Source organism: Varroa jacobsoni, unplaced genomic scaffold (genome assembly GCF_002532875.2).
Source record: "Varroa jacobsoni isolate VJ856 unplaced genomic scaffold, vjacob_1.0 scaffold_604, whole genome shotgun sequence".
NCBI lineage: Eukaryota > Metazoa > Arthropoda > Arachnida > Mesostigmata > Varroidae > Varroa > Varroa jacobsoni.
The window spans coordinates 3,761-29,381 of record NW_019213506.1 but is presented as its reverse complement, the minus strand read 5'-3'; the positions used below and the strand labels follow the sequence as shown (position 1 = coordinate 29,381).

General features: G+C 39.0%; 2 protein-coding genes and 2 long non-coding RNA genes across 8 annotated transcripts; 2 read left to right on the top strand and 2 right to left on the bottom strand.

Moving 5' to 3' along the window:
• Positions 1-574: 574 nt before the first annotated feature.
• On the bottom strand, positions 575-9,342 carry LOC111261874 (uncharacterized). 2 transcript variants are annotated; one of them, XR_002681257.2, is made up of 4 exons: positions 9,234-9,322; positions 2,350-2,484; positions 1,768-1,804; positions 575-1,051 (listed from the first exon to the last, which is right to left on the bottom strand). It is a non-coding gene; the product is annotated as an uncharacterized LOC111261874 (long non-coding RNA). The 2 variants fall into 2 exon arrangements; XR_002681259.2 differs by lacking the exon at positions 2,350-2,484 and having other exon boundaries at positions 9,234-9,342.
• On the bottom strand, positions 2,641-5,672 carry LOC147753268 (uncharacterized). The gene is made up of 2 exons (XR_015311713.1): positions 4,880-5,672; positions 2,641-4,673 (listed from the first exon to the last, which is right to left on the bottom strand). It is a non-coding gene; the product is annotated as an uncharacterized LOC147753268 (long non-coding RNA).
• Positions 9,343-9,476: 134 nt separating the features above from the next.
• Positions 9,477-18,672, top strand: Gip (hydroxypyruvate isomerase-like protein Gip). 3 transcript variants are annotated; one of them, XM_022835708.2, is made up of 8 exons: positions 9,477-9,613; positions 11,579-11,798; positions 12,203-12,312; positions 12,916-13,056; positions 13,701-13,857; positions 16,489-16,615; positions 17,809-17,910; positions 18,430-18,672. In XM_022835708.2, exons 1-7 carry the CDS (start codon positions 9,611-9,613, stop codon positions 17,882-17,884), a joined length of 834 nt encoding a protein of 277 aa, XP_022691443.1. In that variant the 5' UTR covers positions 9,477-9,610; the 3' UTR covers positions 17,885-17,910; positions 18,430-18,672. The 3 variants fall into 3 exon arrangements, with proteins under 3 accessions (XP_022691443.1, XP_022691442.1, XP_022691444.1); XM_022835707.2 differs by lacking the exon at positions 9,477-9,613 and adding an exon at positions 9,624-9,804; XM_022835709.2 differs by lacking the exon at positions 9,477-9,613 and adding an exon at positions 11,045-11,217.
• Positions 18,673-19,883: 1,211 nt separating this feature from the next.
• On the top strand, positions 19,884-25,282 carry tral (LSM14 family protein trailer hitch). Of its 2 annotated transcripts, none has more exons than XM_022835710.2 (4): positions 19,884-20,114; positions 21,933-22,057; positions 22,861-24,416; positions 24,792-25,282. In XM_022835710.2, the coding sequence occupies exons 2-4, from the start codon at positions 21,937-21,939 to the stop codon at positions 24,852-24,854; spliced, it is 1,740 nt and encodes a 579-aa protein (XP_022691445.1). In that variant the 5' UTR covers positions 19,884-20,114; positions 21,933-21,936; the 3' UTR covers positions 24,855-25,282. The 2 variants fall into 2 exon arrangements, with proteins under 2 accessions (XP_022691445.1, XP_022691447.1); XM_022835712.2 differs by lacking the exon at positions 19,884-20,114 and adding an exon at positions 20,158-21,055.
• The last annotated feature ends 339 nt before the right edge of the window (positions 25,283-25,621 follow it).

Below are 25,621 nucleotides of genomic sequence, written 5' to 3'. Positions count from 1 at the left end.
GCTAATTCATTTATCGATAGTAAATTTTTTATTATGCTTTTGTGCGTTTTATTAAAGATCAATTAAAGACAGAGTTATCTTGGACACATGATAGATTCCCAACGTTTCGTAGAGATTTTTCGTGGTCCAAATCGATACGTAAGTACTTTGCGAACTCGTTGGTGTTTTTGCGTTCGAACGAAACGCTCGTTACAAGATATCCTTTATTCTCGCTAAGTAGTTGTCATCAGTCAAAGCCGTCACTGCTTCGAGCCCGATAGGAAGTTGTTATTATAGATGACAAAAAAAGTCCATCCGTGATAGACCTTTGTATGCGTATAGTAAAACTTACGAAAAGAAAAACTAGTAGCAATTCATGTTGACAGAAACTAACGTATTGAATTGTTGTAATTGCAATTTAAAATTTTTTTTTTTCTGTAATTTCAAATAGGGATGCCTCGTTTTGAAAATTTGTTCTATCCCAACTTATTTTCAGAAACCAAGTGTGATATTATAGTTATGAATCTTACATATGTAAAAGTGCAACACGATCATATAAGTTCACAGTTATGCATCAAAAACCACTGCTCCAGAATAACCGAATGTTGGCACTAGATAATTTTATTATTTAGTTAGCAATTGACTCATTAAATTTGAGACCTAAATGAATTATTTAGCTCACGGAAACACATTAACACTATCTTCAGGAAGTGATTGCACTGAGGTGGCGACCAAATGGGAAAGTCTATCGTCCTCACAAGAAGATGGTCTGGCCTCCCTGGATGAACCCCAAACGCTTGGAGCTCTGCCGATCATACCATTTAGTTCAGACAATCGTGAACGCGATCCAAAGCTTTTGTTGCGTTATGGCTTCCTACAGCACGTACCCGCAGTGAGTTCTGTCCATGGGAGGACTGCTCGCTTTCAAATCGTCGCTTCTTTGCCCTTATCTACCAGTAGTAAGCTGTTTCTCAAACGTGTCAAAAGGATCAGTATAGACTCCTCGCCACCGGCACCGGTGTAGCTTGAGGACCACGATTCTTCCTGTGCAGCCATGTTCCCAATGCTAAGCCTGCTCATAAGAAACTCACATATAATTTTTGATTGAAGTAAGTGTGGTGAAGATAGGACGCGCCCTTGCAATGCTGTGTTAGACATCTCGCGGCGCGTACCTCACAAGATATAATTCTATATATAAATGCGTTATCATGCTTTCTACAAGCTACAAGCATAGATATCGTAAACACATCCGAATTACTAAAAAATAATGACATAATAGCCAAGACGATTTGAATTGGCTTAATCCCCATAACGCGCTTTATGCCAAAAATATTGTGCAAATCTATACCAAGGGCAGCTATATCACTTAACAATTAACCAGTCCAAGATTAACGGAGACGCGATCGCGAAGAACTTTATTGACTATACCATTTACAAATGCTTTATTTAACGCAATTCTTAGCCTCTTCGCCTGCCTGAATTTACCGCCTTAGTCCTAATGACATAGTTCACTGCATGAAAACCTAATTCGGAGAAGAACTTGAAGAGTGCTGCTGACGGATCCGCGTGATAGGTCATCTTCGCTATGATCTGCTCCGACAAAACTAATTATTCCAATAACGTATTCCATTCCGATGCGATGAGCACGCTTCTCAAGCCACTATATGTATATTGTATTGATGTGACTATACATTATTAATTATCATAAACACTTTATCTTTTACTTAAACAATTCTGCCTGTGTCTCACTTTGTGAACTTTAGTCAGTGTCCTTGTATGTGTACCCACCTATTTGATGCGGAAAGCCTTTCGATGCTTACGACAGCTGAAAACGGAAAGATTTTTGCACAACCCTGAGTTGGTCTGGGCTGTAATTAGCTATTACGGATTAGTAAGGAACTATACTTTTGTCAAACTAATAGCCATTATAGGAACAAACATTTCAAACTATTTTTTTTTTTGTTTCGACGCTAAAACAAAGTCATATACAGATATATATCGATATATGTAAAAGGTGTCTCTTTATTTAATTTTAATTATTTTTTTCATGTTTCTTTATTTTATGGATTCGCTACTTCTCAATCTACTGGAAATATCAACGAAATACGAGCCACACACATTCAAATCAGCTCCAGAACGTCCGTTGAAAAGTTTTTAGCATTCGTTTGTATATGTACACAAATGTGACATCAAGTAATTTTATTTTCATTTAAAATGAATCCAACGATGCTTTGGAACTACATTTGAGAAATCCTAATTCACCTTACTTATCATCTAAAACTTGTTCATTTGTAAATCCTATGCTCGCTAACGGAGATTACCAATAAAAAAAAACGGACCTACTCACGAGTATTGTTTTCTCACAAATACCTGAATGAAGTTAGGATAATATGATGATAATATAACGACGATTTGCATCGCAGAATATTATTACGCGTTTAGTTCAAAAATCCGTGGTATAACATCCTTCTTGGTAGAATCACCGCTGAGACAAGTATATCTTACCTATAAATATTGAAGCCGCATGAATTGTTGAGATCCTATTTTTTTTTATAGAATCTAGTTACAACAAATAGCTTTGTTTTTAATTTACGAATATATCTATTTTGGCAAACACATTCGAAAGCCACCTTAAACGTACTCAGAAAAAAAAATTAAAGCTTGTCTGTATAATGAAACTATTATTAATGCATTTATTAGTTCTATTTCAAGTTGGCGACTGGATTTCAAAATACAACTTCTACTTATTTTTGTAATGGTTAACAATTATTTTCGCTATTTAGTAATTACTTGTAGCCCTTGTCCCGAAGTCTAGCAGCATATGGCATATGGAAATTGTAATGAGATCTGCGTAAAAAGAAAACTTCAGTCTGAATTATGACTGCAAACATGTGCATAAAAAGGAAGAGTTTCACATACTCACTTCCAGGGTCAAAACACTGAAATACACATAAAATATATTAAATTTCTTTAAAAGCCAGAGCTAGTCGCAATGCACATCTGTTTGGCCACTGACTTCACCCGTTGGTGGCGCCTCAGACCGAACATGAAGAATGGCCTGAAATATGATTAAGTATCGTAGCATTGTCCCTAGTTAAGGAATATTCATTTTCAGTGGTGCCATTCTTTTTCCATGTATCGCTTGGGTCCTTTCTTAACGATACTGAATGTATCGTAAAGATTGACTTTGGTTAAGCTTTAAGTAATTTCATCTCTTAGTAAACATAAAAACTCATCCCGATTATAGCATTCATAACATACCGTTTAATCCTATAACCCTAATGTATAATAGTTTTAGAATTCGTAGCTTTTGTACGACTGCCGTAGTGTTTATCGTCCACTGGCACTCATGTCAGATCAGAGTTGAGACCGTTGAAGACTTCTTCGTGAAAATTCCAAATTTTAGCTTAAAAACCAGAGATGGCCTTATTTCTCTATTGGTCGACTGTCGTTAATCAAAACAACATTATTATTATTATTATAGTGACAAGCGTCACATAGTAACACAGTGCAACCTATATTAGTATAGCTCACTTATATATAAGAGGTCTTTGTGCCTTAAATGTATCTATTTTTCGGTATCAAGCCCATCACAGGGTCTTATAACTCATAAAAATGTGTAAGCTAAATAGTAACTATCTAAGGTGCATGCTATACGTTAAGCCATGAATCAAGATCTGCATTTGTGAGTCTCCCCGATTTTGGAGCGGAGTTTCTCTCATAATCCAGTCGACAAGGCCAGCAATCGTATAGCGATTGTTTATTATTGAGGTTAACAAATCTCGATAATCTCCGTGAACTTAGAAACTTTTAATAGGCTTCAATCAAAACGCTGATATTTATTCCCATATTTAGTTAGACCATTATTATTACCGCTATTCGTAGTTGGAGAAATGATGCTATATATTCCGCAAGAAGGGCATTAGCTGATTAGAAAACTACGTGCGCTGCCGATTCTGTTTTACTGATAAAGCTGTTTTGGTCAAGTGACATGCGATTGGTAACAAGAACAATGTGAATGCAAACAAAGAGGTAGATTAAATGATGTTTTTCATTGTCAAAAATATTCTCAGTTCCCGATAAACCAGTCCTATACCCAAATTCATTGGAAGCTTGCTTAATTTAGTGATATGATGGCAAACATCTGAGTTACATCAGTGTAAATAAATCTACCAATGATATGTCCTACTAAACATTCTAAGGACTTCCGTTTCCACAGTTCACATTCATACTTAATAATGAATGCTTCAAACTTCTGTGAAGTCCTAGAGTTACGATGTCACGACGCTCAATTTAGAAATACATGTATTTATCTTTTTTGCAATAACTGCAGAGCGTCGATAGCGTATAGATTAGCCATCGCTGTTGCTTGCCTTATTAGAAGTAATCTGTTGACCGATTTCATTCTCATACATTATGAGAACTAAAAACGTTTTAGCTAAAAATCGGTCTCTACGCCATGTTTAACGGGAGCAAACTCCACCTCTAGTGTGCGGTATTTTGTATTTCGATAATTTACAGTGCGCTTTCAATGAAAATACATGACCAACTTCTATTTGTTTAGACATGTAGATTAGAACATCCGTGGCGTGCTCGTTTTGTAGAGACATCGTTTCGATACGGTCACTTTTTCGGACACGCAATACGGACGCGCATGAACAAGGGAACGCGCTGAAGCAGGTCGAAGTCAGGACCTAGTAAAGAATAAACAGTTCGCAGATAATGGATCCGGACTAAAATGGCTTTGAAACTCGGGCGCAGAAGAAGAGTTCGGATTGCCAGAGTGATAGGATAGGTTTTAATTTTCTGCCAGTATTTGGAGAGTACGGGCTGATATTGCACTAGCCTCTAGAAACGAAAACAACAATGTTCGAATTGAACAAAAAATGATAACACTTACCGTGTGGAGTTCTTTCATAAGGCGGCATTTTTATATAAGCCCCAGGAGACGTCACCAGTTCTCATTGTTTTTATGGTGCAACATGAAATGGCGCGAAAATTTGAAACTGAGGTCGCGAGAAGTATTCATTATGCGTTCTTTCTACTTATTCTAAGCTCTACATTACGGCAAGAGTAAAGCGGCCAGTACCTGATGCGTCTCCACCCATCATGCGGTGATAGGATAACAGGTTTCTGTCACGCCAATGGCCATGGCTTTCAATACACCTTCCAACTAAGCTTCATCTGTATGATGGACCAAAACTTTTCGTGTAACGTTGAAGCGATCAAATATTACGAACAAAAAGCAAACTCGCACGAGTACTTTCCAGATAACTATGACGCTATTAGATCTTTTGCATGATAATTTCTATTATGACTAAGCATTGTTTCAAGTAGCGAAGAGAACGAAAAAAAAAAAAAACTATCTTTTGAAGTTTACAAAAAGCTTGGAATGGACATCAAATAGTGATAGGTTTCAGCTCCAGCAAAAACAAATTACCTCTTTAGGTGCCAATTGTGAGAGTCTGCATTTTTTTTTTCATTAAAAAAAAGTATTTTTTTCAAATATTGCAGTTTTACCTGCAAATGAGTGATATACAGCTTTTTCACTGCTGCTGTTCCATTTCCTTAATTTAAGAGATGGCGACTTTATTTGTTCGCACATACTATGTCGAGCAATATGATTGGTGGTCTATTTCAATACGCTATGATAATTCAATTTTACTACTACAGTATCTCGAAAAATGATCATCCGATTCAAATTACCTTTCTGCGTTTTGAAATGTTGGTAATAATGTTATTCATACGATGATCGTCGGACACTTATCATCATGGCGTCCTGCCCATAACAACAACAAATGACAGTATAGTAATCTGCAGGTAAATTCGTGTCTTATTACCTCTTGTCCTTATTTAGTCGGAGTGTAATGGTCTCCATAAGCCATGGACTAATTACACAACCGATTTACTTAACGTATGTAAACAAAGTAACCAATGCATGTTGGAAAAGAAACCTGCTACTGCACAGTAATCATCAAAATCATCCGGATGTTTACGGCATGATGGAGGCTTTGTGTACTGCTATGTAGAGTTACAGCAAGCGGCGTAAACATCACCGGACTCAAAGGGTCGTTCCTAATGAAGCTTGTTGTCTGCTATATGCCAGGGTGCTATACCAGCGACTAATTCCATCTGATTAGCTGTGTACATAGTAGCCATAATAGCCTAGTGGGCATTGAATATATTCGACGCTGATTAGATTGGATCAACTGTATGTTTAAAGAATACTATTTTCATAAAGGTTTCTCAAACGCCTTAGAAGTAGGCTTACCGCCTTCGAACCTTTCTAGGATAGCCTGTTCCACCGCTTTGCCTTTTTGGTCACGTAGCTTGAGTCTGAGGCAGAAGTTAAACCTACTTCAACGGCTTTATAGGTTTTTCCATAGGGATTGACGCGTCACACTAGGTCACGCGAATCTGTTAACTCTCTCCTCTGTAAATGTGTTTTTAACTATTAGCTTTCTACCTGTATAGAGATGCGTATACTTCTTTGCCTGTCTTTCAATTTTATGCTGTATAACTACCTAGAGGATGTTTTCGCTCTGATCACCACTAGCTCCAAACGCCCACAGTGAAAACTGCGCGAATGCTGCAACGTTTTGCAGTTTCACTATTTCTTCTATAGGGCTTCTATAGCTTGCTTCATAATGTTGCAGTGAGTATCTCGAATATTTGTTTCGTTGCTTACTAGCTTAAGAGTTGACTCGTTTGATCTGTTAACTGTCCGCAGTAGCAGTAGTGGCAACCGACTCCTGCGAAACCGTACGATATCCTCCTTGTCCCAGAGAGCTCCACGAATACTTGTTAATTTGTCGTGAAGTTCCGTCAAAGGCCTATAAACACTCAACGGTGATTATATCGAGTATTTTTTATACATCATGCTGATCGGCCTCCTACTATCTTTTGCTAATAATAACATAACACACCTTAAGGTTACTAAACCCATCAAATAGACTTGGGGATGCCAAAATCTCACACAGAAATGTGTACGCGTGTAGGTATGTATACCCAAGTAAGGCGCTCAAGGATGCTATTGCAAGTTATCATACGCCAACAGGGGCCATCTAACGAGCGAAGTGCCACATCGCCTGAATTAAGATACTCTGGCAGATTGAGGGCTACAAACCTGCATTTTGAAGCCGCGATGACTAGCGTAATTTCTCACCACCAAAATTGTGCAGAGTCCACATACTTCGATATTTTTTGTTCTTTATATACCAACGGTATTTTCAATCACAGATACTATTCATCTATAAATGATGAATTGGAGAAAAACTACGCAACTAACATTATACATGATGTCCAATTGCATTGAGTTTGAAATACAGCTCATTGTCTATTCCATTGAGCTTTACAATATTATAAAGCTATGGCAAACAACAGCATAAAATCCTATAGATATTACTGTACAGGATTACATCGTATTGCTCATGTACCGATATTCCGACAAGTACACAGGATTGACCACGTGAGTTAGTAAAAAAAAGCTTCAGGTACAAAAAAGGAATGCAAAAAACATCAGCAGCATGCTACATTCTGGAGAACAGATGTTTAGGCCAGGTGTGTTCTGTGCGCCTTCTACTGTACTCGTCGTGATATGACAAGTAAATCGTAGGACAAGCGATTATTTTGTTGTTGGTAAGCTATATTCGCGGGGTCTTGCACGCTGATGAGGGTTGTGTCGTTATGTGCGAATGATTTACGGTGCATAAGGGTGCCGCTACCGCTGCATAGCGGCAGGATTCTACTGATCGAAGGGTCCAACAAATCATTTCGAACGGTGACATAAGTGTATTTGAGAAACGCTATAATGTTTTACAATGGTTTCTAATCCATGAGCGTTGCCCTATCTCTGTTGGCTTTCCTAACATATCGTTAGATTACGCCTAAAACCGATTATTTGTTGGGAACTGTGCGCTATTGAAAAGAGGCGGCGCGTTCTACTGCGGACGCATGAATTAAAATTACGACTACCTACGTTGTAGGATTACTCACTTGTTTAAGAATTGGTGTCTTTTGAAATATCGGGTAATAATGTTGCGTTTAATTTCATTCCGCTACGCACTATTCCATCTTAATGTTTTTTTTTTTTTTTAGATTCGATACTACTGTAAGGCATCGTTACATACGACAGGTTCTATGATGAGGCTGTCAAATGTCCGGGTTCGAACCTACACTATAACGTGTCCCTAAGTGTTAGACATAAGCACTAAGCTAGTACCAAGACAGTTCCATGTTGCCTAACACAACCATTGTCGTTCGAAACGTGATAGTGCAATGGATCCCTGATTAAAAAGGTAGCGTCCTTACATTACGTAGTAGTGATGTTTGTCTTTTATTTACGTTTGTATTTCCAATCTTCTCAATGAAACACCTTTAGTTGTGCTGTAAATCTAACCACTTTAGAATGTGTACCACCAGCGCTATAGCAAATCACTTTAACTAAATGTGCCGTAAATCTGAGCAAGACCACCAATACTAGACGACATACCAACCGCCTATCTAAATTATTATTTTTCTAAACATGAAAATATATAGTACTCAAAAAACAATTGTAGCCAAACATTTAAATTACGTATTAATATTACACATTTTAATACATATGAAGAGTAAATCTATAAGAGGGTCAAACACGCCTTCGGAGAGGATTTTCGAAGGCAAGCTTGCCAACAAATGATCGTTTGAAAAAAGCTGTGTTGGTCGTGCGGGACACACAAAGACTTCCAGCTGGTATTACTACTGGATAAGTACTACTTTCAAAGTATCACTGTAGGGCCTTCCCAGCTTTTTTAATTTAAATTTCTTTCTTACTTGTTATACAATTAGTGAATACCTTCGAATATAGAATGACCACTTCGCTTGGTTAATAGTTATTTTTACCACTCAGAGGTATTAAGCTAAACGTGAGCCACAGAGCTCCGATTTCGCACGAATCTTCTCCTAACATTCGTTTGTGTAAGGCCAAATATTAAATAGTCCTTTGTCTCTTATAATATGAACAATTTTTTTTGAGATCTTTATCTAGCTATTTACTATGCATAAGCGATAGGTATTAGACCGCGTATTAATAACGGACAAGAATGGACGCGTTAAATGAATGAATGAATGAATGAATCGAGTGAAACGCAAAATAAGTCATCTAAAATCTTTCTGAATTGTTCCGCTCTTGCTGTACAAGCAGTAGTTACATTTGTACATTTCAACATTATAATTTGCAATACTTTAATAATAACACAATACTTGTTTAACCATACCTAGTAAATCGGCTGGTGTCCCATAATAGCCTCGTCGTCTATTTGTTTACATAAGTAACACCATCGTCAATTTGCAGTCACAGATCTCGGACAATGCACATTCCCGTACGCTTCGTGAATAAAAGTACTCCAACAGAAACGACTCCAATTTAGTAATCGAAAAGTATCGTCGTCAGAGATATAGCACCACTCTCCATTAAAATGGAGAGCTGAAACATGTAATAATGTCATTCTTGCATCATTGTATTATCACGCGATAAATTGCCCGAGATTGATGACAGCGCGATGTTCTTCTTCACGAAAAGGCTAATTCTTTTTACAATTGACTTTCTACCAAGGGCAGATATACCTGTTGTACCGACGGTTGCTTGATAAGCATGGTGAGCGTCATATTTTCATAAAGTGTAGCACAGTGCCTGTATGTGTCTCTAATCCAGCCGATCGTAGTAGTAAAAAATTCGTGAAAAACATCGAATCCTGCGTGTCCGCTCATTTAGGGGAACTGTCAAGCAACTGTCAAAAGCACAAAATTCATACAATGGAGTCATACGCATCAACATTCAGCGACAATGTACGTCCTGTCATCGCATTCTTTTACCATTTCATAGAGCTCACAAAAAGAATTTCGTCCGTACGAGCATCGGTACTTTTGACTCGCAATTGCTGGGTGTATTCCGGTGCAGTTTATAACGTTCGACTTATTGTACAGTAGTAAAATAATTTGTAGTTTAAATCGTTTTTTTTTAATATCGAATTATTGCCAGCCGATTCGTGACATGAAATTATAATTATCAGTATTATAAACATAATAAGGAAACAACTTCTATCTTAACAATGAATCTGCTTGTAGATATACTATGTTAAATTAATAGGTGAAAACAGAAAGATATCTAAACAAGGGTATTTCAGCTTCGGTGACAATCGATTTGCAATCTCGTTGAGTATCAGCTAAAGAGACTGTAATGTAAGGGTACGTGCCATTGCAGTTGTGTAGGGACACGGTTCTGGTCGTGATATTTACAGAATTTTTCGGTTGTGTTTTGCTGTCTCTATTTCTTTTAATTGTATTGCTGAGTTTTTTATGTTTATTTGGCGCATGTTTTTCTATTAAAAGTGAGGCTATGCGGTAACAAATAGGGTAACCTAGTCAAACAAAATTTTGATGATAATTGTTTCGGTCCTTTGTCAGTCCATTATTCATTTTGACGGACGTGTTATCTAGTATAATAATACACCAATTTTGCCGTTCCGCCACACTGTGTCTAAAAGCATAAATGATGTTTATGCCCATTTGGCTTCTAAAAAACCAGAGAGACTTTTAAGCGTCCCTGTGTTTTGACGGTGCTTTTGAACACTTTCCTTCATGACGTATGTTTTCTTTTTCTGTTACCCAATTAACACAATCTAAGGCAGTTTTCGATTTTTTGTTTGTACTCGTTTTTCTATAGTTTTCAAGATGGTCAGTTCTATCCGCTACAAAGCGGCTATTTTAGTCACTACGGGGATTCATTACAGGATTAACATGGTATTATTTAGTTCTCATAATTGCAATACATCTGACAAATAAGCACTGTTGCTACCGGCCTGCTTAGACAAGTTTTTTGTTAGAACGGAGGTATCGCTACAAGCCACCACAAGACGTTTGGCTATACCTGTGACAAATGACTTTAATGCGAATATTCTTACCCATAGTTACTCCTAGCTAGACAATGATAAGCACCGTTTTTGCTACAAATAATAGGAAAAGCCAGCGTTTTAATCGCCAGTTGGATCCACCCGTAGAATTTTATCATATCGACAAATGGTAGAGCTGCGGAGACCCCCCTCCCAGTTGTTTCGCCAATGTCGCCTTGTCACTGCTCTCATTCGCGAATTTGTAGAGCTGTAATGTGAATTACCTACTCGTGATACGGAAGCGTGTTCCGAAAGATCCTTTTTGCCTCCAAGATTGTAACTTATATACGGAACATCACTTGCTTGACAGGTACTATACATTTCATATGAATACTTGGTCTGAGCTATAGTTTTCTTTAGATTACTATCTAACTTGGGTTAATGCCTAAAGCAGTGGAAGTGCAATTAGAAAGTCAATAGTTTTTTTTTGTGTCACCTTTTTAACCATAAAAAGAGCGTGCATTAAAAAACAACCCGAAATATTAGAGAAATGAGTATAATACTTTCGCTTAATTGTTATCCATCACCTAGTTTTTGTCCCTTAACTGCTGATGTCTAATATTGAATGAAGCGATTCAGCCAACTTTTAATTTATAGCTGATTTCACAGTCATTGTTATATTATCTATCACTTGTGTTTGGTTAACCTGCTTTGTTGCTTTTAATTTCTAGGAGTCGTTGTTTCGCGGCACAAGGATGGGTTTGAAGTTTGCCCCGAACATTTCGCTTATGTTCAAAGAGCTGACCAATCTTCCAGATCGATATGAAGAAGCGGGTAGACGGGGCTTCCGTGCCGTTGAATGCCAATTTCCTTATGACTCGAATATTGAGGATCTCGTAAGGGCAAAATATAGCGCTGGTGTCGAGCAAGTTCTCATCAACTCATTTCAAGGTGCTTGTCATTGTCTTTCGCCTCATATCGAAAAGTTTTAATTAGCTATGCAAAGCAACATGGCGTGATAAACACTGTTATGATTGATAGCGCGATTGATAGGCGATTAATTACGCTGAAAAAAACCGGGTCAGAGCCAGTAACCATTCTCTTTAACTTACAATGGATGTCTGATTCTAATGCGAAACGTGTGTTTTTACACATCGAAATCGCTGAGTGAATATTGCCGTTCAGCTAAATGGATGCCAATAGAATATATCATTTTACTAACGATATGGACAAATGTGGTAAACCTGTGGCGAAACGAGAAAGCATCAAAGCGCATACGCATCTAAGAACCTACCTTCTACTAAAAATAGAATAGTCAGCGAAATAAAACGGTAGTGTCTATTTAATGTTAATAGGGAAGGGTCATGGAGATGCTGGCTTTGCATGCCAGCCTAATCGGCAAGAGGACTTTAAAAAATCTATTGAGTTAACTATCCGCTACGCAAAGGCCCTCAACTGTAAAAAGGTAAAAGAAAACAACATCTTGAAAGTTTTTCACAGACACTTCACTGTAGAGCATGTGTAAAAAGCCAATTTTCTAAAATGCACACATTTGACGGAAACCAATATTAATATGTGTTGTTTTTAATTAGGTTTCCAAATAGTCTACTCCAGAGGGTAGTCGGATGGGAGAAATGTGCATCTGATATGATTCGAGTGTACCACTACAAGTCTACTATGACAATAGTTCTCTGTCAAGCTAAAATTAAATACATTAAGTACGAGTCTTAGTGGAGGAAATCAGTATTCGAAAAAGGAGTGTTTTCTTACTTACGCTTGTCTCCGATTGCCTAGGACAACGTTCTATCTGCTCTGTGATTAACAAGTTAATTTATTAGAATATTTTAAAAGTCTATTGTTGTATACCATTACTATACACTATATGTGATTCTCAGTACGAATCATTAACTCGAAAACTGTATCTATCGAACTACTGCTATGCCTTCCTGGTCGAATTGATCGTTATTATATATTTTTTAGCGGAACATAAACATATAAACACGTGGACAATACAGTAATAATTTGACAATAATGTTTTATCCATGTTGGTATTGTGCACTCTATAAAGGTACATATTATGGCCGGAGTTTCACAGCAGGGGGTTACAGCGCCCGAAATGGAATCCATGTACATTTATAATTTGTGTTACGCTGCTGAAAAACTTCAGGGGGCAGGCATTATGGGCCTTATTGAGCCTTTGTGCGCACAGGTAAATTTTAATATCTCTCAACGCCAACATTTTTTAAACTAATGCACCATCATTTAAGAAACATATATGTACTAACTAGTGTATGATTGTACATTGCTGTATAAGAAGCGCAACTCTATGTGATTATTTAGATCATGAAAAGTAATCCTATTTAAATTGCTGTTTTAAGACAACAAAATTAAGCAAAACCATATTACCTCATGTTGCGGGGCTTTCGGAATGGGGCCAATGATTAACTCGCTTTGTTATGGATAGCCTTTTCTCTAGGCAAAAAGAAGTTTCACAAGCGAATTTTGTAGAACTTTATATAGGTATATATATATATATTGCTTATATAATACAAACAAAAAAATGCGTTATCTTTCACTGACCTTTTGTTCTACTAACTACTATCATAGTATATTCTAAGTAGCTCCCATTGAGTCACAGGCAGTAATTTTTCTGTGGTAAGAGCCTCCAGTCTGGTGCGGAAGAGTCCAACAACATATAGAAACGTGTGTTTCATTATTATTAACTTCGGCCCAAGTGAAACCTTTATTACATTGCCCTGCAACGTGAGGTGAGAGTAGAATTGCGGCTATCCTGATCCCGTGGAATTAGTATAAAAAAATTATCACATTAAAATACTGGGATGTATCAGTTAGGTTCGGGATGATTATTTTCTGAAGAGCTACGACAAAGCACTGGAGTACGTAAAAAAAGTAAATTCCCGCCACCTTCGTATCATGCTTGATGTATTCCATCTACAAATGCTCCACGGAAATCTTTCAACAAAAATTTCCCAGCTCGCCAGATTTGTCGGTAAGTGAGAACGTTCATACATTAATCCTAAATCGCAGTTCGGCCTAGTTTTGCTTGTTGAGAAATGAGCTGATAACACAACACCCAGCAAGTGATCATCGACTTTTATGCTATATATATATATATTCCTAATATTCTATAGGTTCTGGCAGATGGTCATTTTCTTAATCATTCGGCGCATCATCAACAAAAATTCAAATGCTTTTTGCCCTGAAGAATTAACTATACGTCATAAATTTTTATTTAAATCTTGCTTGCTGCAGAAAACCCTTTGGGGGCCTGATTGAAAAGCTGGAAACTTGGCCGAGGAACTGAATATTCAGGCGATGGTTAGCTAAAAATTGGCTATAACTAAAATGCTAAACTAATAGAATTAATAAAATCGGAAAGTACTTCACACTTCACTCTTTTACCTGCGATGCCCGATCTAGTCTAGATTTACATTTGTAAACACTAACATACAAGCACAAATTTTCAGCAAAGGTGGCTTCCTCTACACCGTTCAAATTAAGCTATAAGTTACTTTATAATTTTGGAATATGGTTACATACGCCACTGATTTCGTTACGACAAATACAGTAACTTAATGTATAGATCATATGATAACGTACTATAAAGGCCCAGTAAACCAAGGCCAGACCGGATCTCTCATTTTATAAATAATAGATAAGTGTAGACTTTATTTGTTTTATGTTAGGTTAACTTCAACACTATATTGAACTATAAAGTTTTGAATGAAGTAGCTTAATTCTGATCAGACAGCTCTACGAAAATGAGATTTCTGAAGCAACCAACTAGAAACTATGAGCAAAAGCTCGAATATACTAAAACAAAAAAACAGTTCGTCGACATCTTAGTAAATTTCGCTAATAAATTTTAATGAAATTTCATGCGCTTATGATACTCATAGGAAGTTAGTAAACTTCAGTATGTACTGTCCTTTCATAAAGGGTAGAATTCGTTAAGAATAATCAAATTTACCCCAATCTCCCATACATGTGTAGATTAGGTTGGTACAAGCAAATCCGGCGGACTTTGAAACTGAAAAGCTTTTAAACTGCGCCTCGCGAAGCAGACAAAATATGCTTGATAACTACTCAAAGATTCTAGAATTACCGTTTAACCACTGCAGTGCGGAAACGGGTTAAAAGATTGGTTCTCCGTGAATTGACTCCGGGCCAACTCAAAATACTTGTGGTATATTCCACGTGCCATATGCGGAACTCTAATAACAAAAAATGCGCCTGAAGCATATGGTTACCATATACGAGGCACGGTTTAATCTCTACCGACAGCTGGAGGGGAATGAGGTGAGAAAATGGCGCTACCCTGCAGGGAAATCGAGTTTGGTATTAGTTTCAACTAGGTTCGGACATGAGATTATTGTAATACTTGCAGTGCACATCAATGGGCATTAGCTCCTATGATATACTCACCAAAAACCAAACAATAGGACTCGCTTTTTCTAGCTCGTTAAAAGGCTCACTAACTTTTCGCACGGCAATCAAACACACAGTCTGGTTACTTGATGACAACGCCAAATTTCATTACCATCTCTCAGTGATTTTCTGGATTGAGTAAAAAAATATTCAACCTTGACCTCAACCAGCTTAAACTTCCGATCTAAGTCCATATAGTTACGGCTTTTTTCACGCGCTTAAAAGGGCAACTGATGAGCAAGCATATCTTTTTAGTGCTTTACTTCGTGAAACCATAGAGAGTGAAATTACATAAGGAATGTTAATATATGTATGGCTGTCCAGAAGCTGCCGGAGCACTGTCGGACGAATGTGTGAAAAATAAAGAAACTAGATGAATAGATAGAGCTAGACGGAAAATAAAAACTAGCATAACTCAATGGAATGGATCCATCATGATGTTCCTTGAAATGCTTACTAAACGGTTTTCACCCATGACCCAGCTTCTTCTAGTTCTTGTATATTGAGCCGCAACGGATCTCAACCATAGGATATCATTACGAGGGTCATCCAAAAGGAGGCCCACAACATAACTCACTTCAGATCGCCGCCGAAACCCGCAAAAAGCAAAGTGTCTGCTCCGATTCTAAGTATTGTATACAGTTTATTCCATTGGTTGTGAGTTATCTGGCCTGTTGCATTAGTGATATGCGTTTACGCTGCCTGTACTTTTATGAACCAAAGGATATGCCGAACGTATTGTCTGTCGCAGTGACTACGGCAACCACCAATACGGTGCACGTACTGTTTCATACATGAGAGTTACAAATCAGGAAAGTTTTTATGCGAAAAATCCTTTTTGCCCCTAGCGCAAATTGACCCCATGTTGACTGTACGGTACACGTATGTTCAGTTTTCTTCAAGCTCGCACACATTGGTCTTGCCTTGAGCAACACCATATAATTCTTGCGGGACCCTCGGGCAGTAGTTTGTCTCTATCAATCTTTTTTGTATGCACACCCCATTTTGAGTCTCAGCTAACCTGACATTACCTTCTTCGTCGTCTGATGCGTGGCATCTAACGCTGATTAACAGGATACAGCGCTTAAGCCATATAAGAACATGGTACATTTAAAATTGCAGTAGATTACGAATATATGATACATATAAAAGTTATTCTAACAGTCGTTCTATATTGCATTATCTTACATAGGCCACGTTCAAATTTCCCAAGCCCCAAAACGTACGGAACCGAGCGCTCCTGGTGAAATCGATTATCATTACGTCCTCGAATTACTCAACGAGCTTGGCTATCGGGACTATATCGGCCTCGAATATTGGTATAATAAATATATTTTCACATTCAGCAGTTTAAGTAAAACTCTTACGTAACGTATACAGATAAAAGCTTACTTTATTTGACTGTGCAAATAACAAAAAATGTTGTATGATTATGTAATTGGTTTAATCTCTTCGTTCAATAGCTACAAGTCTGTTAATTTAATGCCAGCTACCAGAACTGACCAATTCACGTAGTGACCACAAGCTCAGCTCTTCGACGAGTGCATCAGACGCATACAAAGTAAACTTTTATATTATAGAAATTCAGGCTTTCTTCGAATATTTGAAATTATGCATTGCTTGCTGTACTTACTTTGTTAGACTACATTCGAAATTCTATATCGTCATGCACAGAGCTCTTGATAGTTTGAAACTTTTGGTTTGGCTTTTATATGGCTTCATTGTCACCAATTTTTGAGATTTTTTCTATCCTGGTCCTATTTTTTGTTCATTTTTGGGATTGTTTGAAACATAATTATCATTTTCTACACATATTGCTGTTAATATTTTCGCAAACCTATACGTTAATTAGACTAATTCTTAATCGAGGATATGTACGCCCAGCTCTCCTCAGTCGACAAATTTAGTTTTGTCATTGCCAAGATATCAACAAAAGGGTAATGATAAAAACCATTGTTCTCATTTCAAAAATGGCAAAAATTGTCATTGATTTTACCTGGATTCACAGTCGCCCTCTGTGGGCCTTCTTAAATTATATATAAAATCCAGTCAATTCTATTTAGCTGCTCATTCTGCAAAGTTATGTTAGCATTCTATAGTTTAGTTCACTTGCGTCCAGTATCATTAGGTTTCAATTATGTAACCTACCTGAGGTAATGATACGCTCCCTTAAAAGGATCTACCTCTACTTTTAATAGAGTGTACAAATGTCGACAGTTATAATTTCTGAAATTAACATTTACGTCACAGTAGTGAACACAACTCTTCGGCGTTCTTATAATCGTTTAGAGGTTTTAGCCTTAATATTAACTTAATCAGATCTAAAATGGCAGTCTTATGATTATACAAACAATGAACATTAGCCTACATTATATCTTAATTTTTTGGATTCATATATACTGGGCCTTTAGTAATATTTAACACGAACGCTTGTAAAGGCTGTACTGCAACTCAAAGGATTCCCTCTCGCTGACAAATTCGTTCACATTGAGCCTCTTTATTTCGGTTTCAGTCCATCCGGAAAAACTGTGGATAGTATGCGTTTCCTAAAAGACTGGGGCTACATGCCAGAACTTAATCTTGAATGATAAAGGATCACAGAATATTTTACATGGTAAGAAGAAAAAAATGAACCTTTCGTGAATCTTATTTTTCCATATCTAGTGAAATACACAATAATGCACTTATTCTTCTAGCATATTTCAGGCAGAGATGGTTACTATAACAGTGTTTTGTTCCTTAACAATACTATACAATAATATAGCAACACCTCGAAGGTACACAAACAAACAAACTGCACTTTTTATATATTATACCTATTATGCGTTTTTCATAGTTGTCTATAATTTTACAAGGTTCTATAGGTCCTATAAAACGTTATTAACACAACGCAGAAACATCTTCGTCAAAGCAGAAGTGATCTATGTATTAATCTGTAACATATTTTTAGCATAAAATTATCAATTTTAGTGCTCTGTTTTGAACGCAAAAATATACAATTGAATTCCCTTTCACATCAGCGTTAATTTATCGAAAATGGTTCATTGAAGCTTAATCCGATACTTTATGTGTAAAATGTTATATCACTTATTTTTAATTAAACTTGATGTCGTTTTCACATTTTACATTTCAGGTGCAGAATTTACGGAAGAGACTTAGAAACAACTCTATTTCAAGCTTTGCTCTGATAAAATACGCGTGCGCATTACTTCGAGTTATTTGGCCGGATTAAATTACTTTCCGTATTTTTCTTATAACATAGGTATTTGTTGCTTATCAGGATGTTATTAAAGATGTTCTGTGAACAAAGAAGGTGCGTATTTTCGAATTTAAGAAAACCGTCCAAAAAATAAATTGCGAGATGGCTATACTTGTAGTGCTTGTTTTCTTTCTTTACCCAAGAAGAAACTGTTTGTATCTGGGAAATAGACAGTTGAAGACGATACGAATATTAGTGGGAAGAGTAGTAAAAAGTGTGTGAATGCGTTTTTGTTGTTAATAGACTTTTAAGACAAACTTTAACCTTAAAAGTATATGGTATCTGTTGATCTGTGCTGTGGGCTTAGGTCAGTGTGTGTCGCGATATTACCGTTACAGAGGCATAGGCTGGAGGACCTATCGTCAGTTTTTGGCATGTTTCGTTAGCCTGGTTTAGGTGGAGTTAAGATAGCTTATTTGATAAAATGCTCGAATTTGTAAACCTCGGCTTTTAGTGGTAAGTGTATCATGTTAGCATTTCTACGGCGTAGACTATACCAACTCGGCAAAAATGTTGTCAATGATAGATATGAGCACCCTGTAAAGTTCGACACAATAAAAAATACACTGTGAAATATAAACATGATTTCTACACCAAGTATTACTTCGAACTTTATCATACCCAAATGTAGCGTTTCAATTTGACGACGGGATAATGCACTGAAAGAAAAAGGACAAGAGAAGGAGGGTAACCGTTATCATAGCACATATTTTAAAAACCCATTCAATTTTAATTTGGTTCAGACACCTCATCGAGGAATCATATGTGTTTTATTGAAAATACGGTCATGTATTCGTCTATTTGATTCGATCGGTTCATTTCAAAATTCAGACCAAATTCTGTTTTGATAGAGTTACTCCAGTTTGGATGGACTAACGAGGCTATAAATAACATGTAGAGCGGTTTCATTAGTCAGTGGACTAATAGATGCCGGCATCTCCACACTATAAGCATTCATTATGAGAATATAGCCCCCCTCTCCACTACAACTATACATTTGCCCGCCTCAGCAAAACACCGTAAGTGGCGTCTCTCATCGTTCGCCATAGAAGCGTAGAAGCAACGGATCATGCCTCGGTATCATTTCAAGAACTTGCTTTTCTTTAGAGATTTTCATATACGATTTATCGTCTCCCAGTAATATCAATAAGGTGATTACGCCAGCGACTCCTTAGTTAGAAAAGCTGGCTTAATGCATAATCTTAAATACGAAGCGTGTATGAAAAAGGGTGGCATTATTCTTTTTAGATACTTAAAGTAGACTTCTGTTGCGAGCAGCGAGCAGCGTCTGTTGCTGTTGGAGCGGTCGTCGCCCAGCAAGGGGGTAAACAAAACTGAGGAGAGCTGCTGCTGCTGCTGCTGCTGCTGCTGCAGGAGTCTAGCTTGGTTGCCGTGTAATTCGTGCTGTTTGCCGTGAGTCCGTCGTAGTTTGTTGGCCAGACCGAACAGTGCTAGTTAATTGTCGCCGGAAATCCGCGTAAATCGGGCTGCAGCTACTGATCTAGCCCGGTAAAACGCGGCCAACTGTAGTCGGCTGCCCTCAACCCACCAAACAGCAGGTGATTTGTCGCGAAATTCCATAGAAAATTTGTGAAACCGTCGGTTCTACTACCTAATCGTATGTCGGCTGTCTTCTGTGTTGCGACTTTATATAGATGGCATCACTATTACGGTCGCTCTTAGTGCTCACTGACAACGCTTACGCCGTAACTGTATAGATGAGATCTGAAATAACCGTCTATTGGCATATTCGCTGTTTGTCATCTATCAGCGATGTGTTATTTTCTTTACTGGAAGCGTCGTCTTGCTACAGAAGCTGACACTCGACCAGCGACTGTACCTAATCGTGCGGTTGCGGGAACGCCACTAACCTGTGCCTCTTTGCTGGTGAAAACTACCAAAACGCTTGCATCGGTGGTCACTTGTTCTATTAATGGTGGTGCCTGAGAACGTTGTCCGTTATGTGTTTGAGAGCGCAGCAGTATGTTGGTGTTGTTATATGGTGTGATTGGTTGCTTGCCGGTCAGTCCATTGTACCCACCGTTGCCTCATCAACTTTTCCCATACCGTTGCCCAACTGAGCATCGCGATATGACAACCGACACATGATGAATATGGGTAACGACAAGTTACAGTCAGGACATTTAGAAAAATTGTTTTTTTTTTTGTATCGGGAGAAAAACATACATGTCCGTGAATTTCATTTTAAATCGTCTGTGTCAATGGGATTACGGCGAACCAATTATAATTGCCCAGTCTGATTCGTCAGCGTTGGCGCTGGGACTCAACTTGGAACTTGCTACTCAGCAGCTGTTCGAAGCGTTCACTCTTTTATCACTTACATACGGTTGCCGCGAGGTTATAGTTAAGTTTGAATTGCATCGACCTCACGAACTGTGTGAGGTGTCGACTAAAAGTTCTACGTCGTCTCGCTGACGTGCACGCACCAACAACAACTTGATGCAGCAGACGCGGGAAGCAGCAGTTGAACGATATGATGGTTGTAATTTTACTTGCATGAAATAACCCTAGGACGGAACTTAAAAGCAAAATCCTTCGCACATTGCGACTGAATTCCACAGTTGAAGCGTCCTTTATTCTTATGAGCAATATGCGATTTGTACATGAATTTCGTAAACATTTTTTAGCTTTCCTATGAGCTGGTTATTCAACTAAGTAGATAAGTGGATGCCTATTAAAGAAAAAATCACTTCGATGTGTTAAGACACACGTGTGTTCTGTGTATGTAATTCATTTCTTGAATTATCGTTTTCAACTGGTGGAGATTGCATTTTCCGCAAGTCAAACAAGCTGTTCGACATTCTGGTTTAGGTTTTGCACGTCACCAACCCTGATGGTGGAATGAAGTTGTTACCCTCAAGTATGGGCTTACTTTTGTTTTACGCAAATTATTAACTTAATACAGATTCCTTAAACATTGACTTTACAGATATTACATGGCCCTAATTGGTAGGCATACGCTCTGTGTTGATGATACATTAAAGAAAGAATTCACACAGTTTGTGTGAATAAATATTTCTTGTATATATTCTGTGCTTCTATTAAAAAGCTTACGGCGTACAAATTTAGTGAGGTATTCACCATGCACAATGAGGCTTATTAATCATGGGGAGTCAATAAGTAGTAGTTCTTTTCACATTTCATGTCACGCAGTTTGAGCCCTCGCAAGTAACCACTCCTTTGTCGTAACGATAGTTGGAATTATTTGGTGCGTGGCATAAATGTCAATCTACGAGCATACTTGATATAATATTTCGTACAATTTAGAAATCTCTTCTAGTTAATAAACACTGATATTGGCTCTTGGTATGTATATGACAATAACATTTTTTTAATATGCGATTTCATATTTATAGAAAAATGGCTGCGTCTACTCCGTACTTAGGTTCAAAGATCAGCCTTATTTCTAATGCTGAAATCCGCTATGAAGGAATCCTGTACACCATCGATTCGAAAGAAAGTACCGTCGCGCTTTTTAAGGGTAAGCTTTTTGTTCCACATTATCGATTTGGGCTCTTATTTAGGAAGCGAAACAAATTAAGGCGACACAAAGTTGTGCTATTAGGCTTCTTAAACGTTTATTTGTCACTGGTATCATAGCACCACGTCGTAGTAAGAAAGATGTTCATTGTAACAAGGAAAATGTTTTTAAGCTTTAAAATTTAAGCATGCGTGTTTACTGCGTGACAGCAGACTTCACCATAAGCATGTGGCCTGTGAATTAATGGGAAAGAAACCCTTAGTGCATTATATAAATACTTTTCTATTTATATATTATCCCATTAGATATGTGACTTAAGTAAGATACGTTGTACTACTCTTACGAGTGTTCTTTGAGCTCGCTTAGTTCGTCACAAGGTAGAGGAGATAAAGAAAACTTAAATTCCTAACATACTGACTTTTTCAAGAATTAATATGTATATAGTTCTTACGCGATGAGCTGGTTCTGCTAGAGGTTTTTGTCTGCTAGATCATCTTAATGGATCAAAAAACCCGCAGCGTGTGCTTCATCCAGTCGGGCTCATTGATATCGTATGGTAACCGCTGTTGGAATGACATCCCAGCCTCTTGCCGGGAGCCTCATTAACAATTGTTGTTTTTTGGTCCCGTTTCGCTTCGAGTTGCTTTACACTGTTATTTTTTCTGGATACTCGATGTTGATAGTATTAAGGTTATGTGACGACGAAAGCGTAAGGTGCCTGACGGAGGAATCATGAATATTTCCCGTGACATCGCATAACTGCATAACGATCAAACTTTATTTTCTGCTATTGCCTATTGCAGTACGCGTTTTTGGCACAGAGGATCGAAAAACGGATACTCCAGTACCTCCTAGTGATGACATCTTCGAATTTATTACCTTCACAGCCTCGGACATTAAAGACCTGCGGGTATGTCAGCCACCGGTTGCATCATTAGTGCAGGATCCGGCCATAGTGAGCCATTCAATGGCTCCCCCACCGGGTCCTCCTGGACCTCCCGGTCCACCTGGTCCATCATTTGGAGATTTCTCTGGCACACCATACGCGAACCAAGGTCCTCCGCCTCCTCGACCCATGTACATGGGCGGATCACCGTTTGGTGGCGGCCTTGGATTATCACCGTCAATGCTGGCACCTGGAGCTGGTCTTAGCGGAGGCCGAGGTCCTGAACTGCCTGGACCGAATGGACCTCCAATGGGTTTCCCACCTGCGGCTGGCGCTCCCAAAGTCGATTCGTGTGCACAATCTTTGAATGAAGGTGCTGGTTCACGAAATAGCAGTCCCGATCTTCTGGGAAAAGCGATGACCAGTGGCGGGGGCGGCGGTGAGCGACGCGGACCGCTGGAGCATGAAGAAGACGAGCGGGAGGTTCAACGAGGAAACAATATGAGTGGGTTTCGTGGAAGCGGTGAAGGCTCAAGGTTTTCTGGCTACCCATCACCCCGTCCGCCCCCTGTACCTCGTGAGGGTTTCCACGGACAGAGGGACGCTGGTTTCCAACAGCGACGCGGCATTCAGGGACCGGCGCATGGTGGGTATACAGGGGGTCGTGGCGGTAGTGGTAGTGTCGGCGGAGGTGGTTTTCCACCAATGCGCGGCCGAGGCGGCGGGATGGGACGAGGTGGTCGTGGTGGTCTAGGCGGACCTCGCGGCCTACTTCGTGGTCAGTTGCAGCCTAACAAGGAGCCATTGAAGTTCGACAAGGATTTCGATTTCGAACAGGCAAATCTTGAGTTCCAGGAACTCGAGTCGAAAATGGCCAAGGCCAATATCACTGCGTCTGAGTGGGATGTGGATCTCGAGGCGGGAACTGTCGGGGGCGATAGTGGTGGTGGAGCATCAGCGAGCGGAGCGGCTGGTGCGAACGGTGATGATGAGCAAAGTAGTGGCGTGAAGAGCGGTGCCGGCGAAGATGCTAACAAGGGTGGCAGCGGCAGTGAGAAAGGTGCCGGGGACGAGCCTGCTCCCGAATACTACAACAAGAGCAAGAGCTTCTTCGATCAGATCAGTTGCGAGGCCTTGGAACGGCAAAAGGGCCAGAATGGTAACCAGCGCGTGGATTGGCGGCACGAAAGAAGCATCAACAAGGAAACGTTTGGTGTAGCCGCACCACCAAGCTGGGGCTACCGAAACCGCGGTGGCGGATGGGGCGGTGGATACCGTGGGGGACGTGGCGGCTACAGTGGTGGAAGCTACAGTGGTTATCGAGGCGGCGGTAGAGGTATAGGCTATGCACCCCGAAACAACTACGATAGGGGTTATGGAGGTCATCAAGGCTCAGGAGGTTACGGGGGTCACCAGGGTGGATATGGTCGCGGATACGACGCCCGAAACAGTCGAAGTAACACTAACAATCATGTAAGCCGTCGTTACTTTTTATATTCGTTTCTTTCTTCAAATACCTATAAAATGATACATATGTAAACAATACACATGTATCATTTTATAGGCATTTTTTAATAATTATCGTAAAAGAAATTAGTCTATGGCACATTAACTATGGTTGCCATACGAAGTTTTAACATCTTGACATGAGTGAAAAGTAAATTTCATAAAATGACTATTCGAAAATTAAATGATACTCAATTGCCACAACTATTGATCTGTGGCCTTCTTATATGATTATTATTATTATTATTATTACAAGAATTATTAATTTTGGGAAAACTCTTCATGTCTCAATAAAGGTGTACAAAAACATATCATAGATTGTCGCGATTTGGTTCATTTCAGATGGCTAGTGGCCGCGGAGGTGGTCCCCGGGGCCCCCGGCAGCCGCAGGCTCAACAGGCGTGATTGGTTGATAATCTAACAAAACAGCAAAAGACGACGACGACAAGAACAGCAACATTAACAACAAGGATATGAGGTAGATTTAACGGCCACAAAATAGCTACAGGGGGTCCTAACCCGGCACTGTCTTCATGGCGTGGCAGATTTCCGAATAGACAGATGAAACTTCTCGAGGCAGAGAGTGACTATACAAATACAGAAGATAAATGAATACCATATTAAGGAACAGGGATCACAATAAAAGCACGTGCAGATTCATCATCATATTATATAGGATGAATCTGCCAACATCTACTGCAGTCAATTAGCTCCGGAAATGATGCTAGTATAAACGCTGTTTGTAGAATACGGAAATGGAGCTTTGACCCTGGAAAGGTGGGCGGCAGCTTCCGGTGTGCACAGTGTGTTCTCTTCGGTGAAAGAAAAGGAAAGCGTTTTTGAGAAAGTGAAAGTAAAGAAAGCGGACTATAATCATTGACAACGTTATTGTCACTTGGCACAAACCTAGCACAGTGGTAAACCGAGTTTACAGGATATGCGTGTCAAGGTGGAGAAGGATTTAACTTGCACAGTCAAGGAAGACTGCATAGAAGAGTATAGGAAAGACTGCTTTCAGAGGAAGGAATTTCCGGATGCGTTTGTAGAAAAACCCGTAGGACGTGTGGTCAGTGAATTCAGCAGGGAAACGTAGGGCTGTCGACAATAATGAATGAACGTTGTGTTTTGGAAGATTACAAGAACGACAAGCGGAGTATGGAGAGATCGTTTAA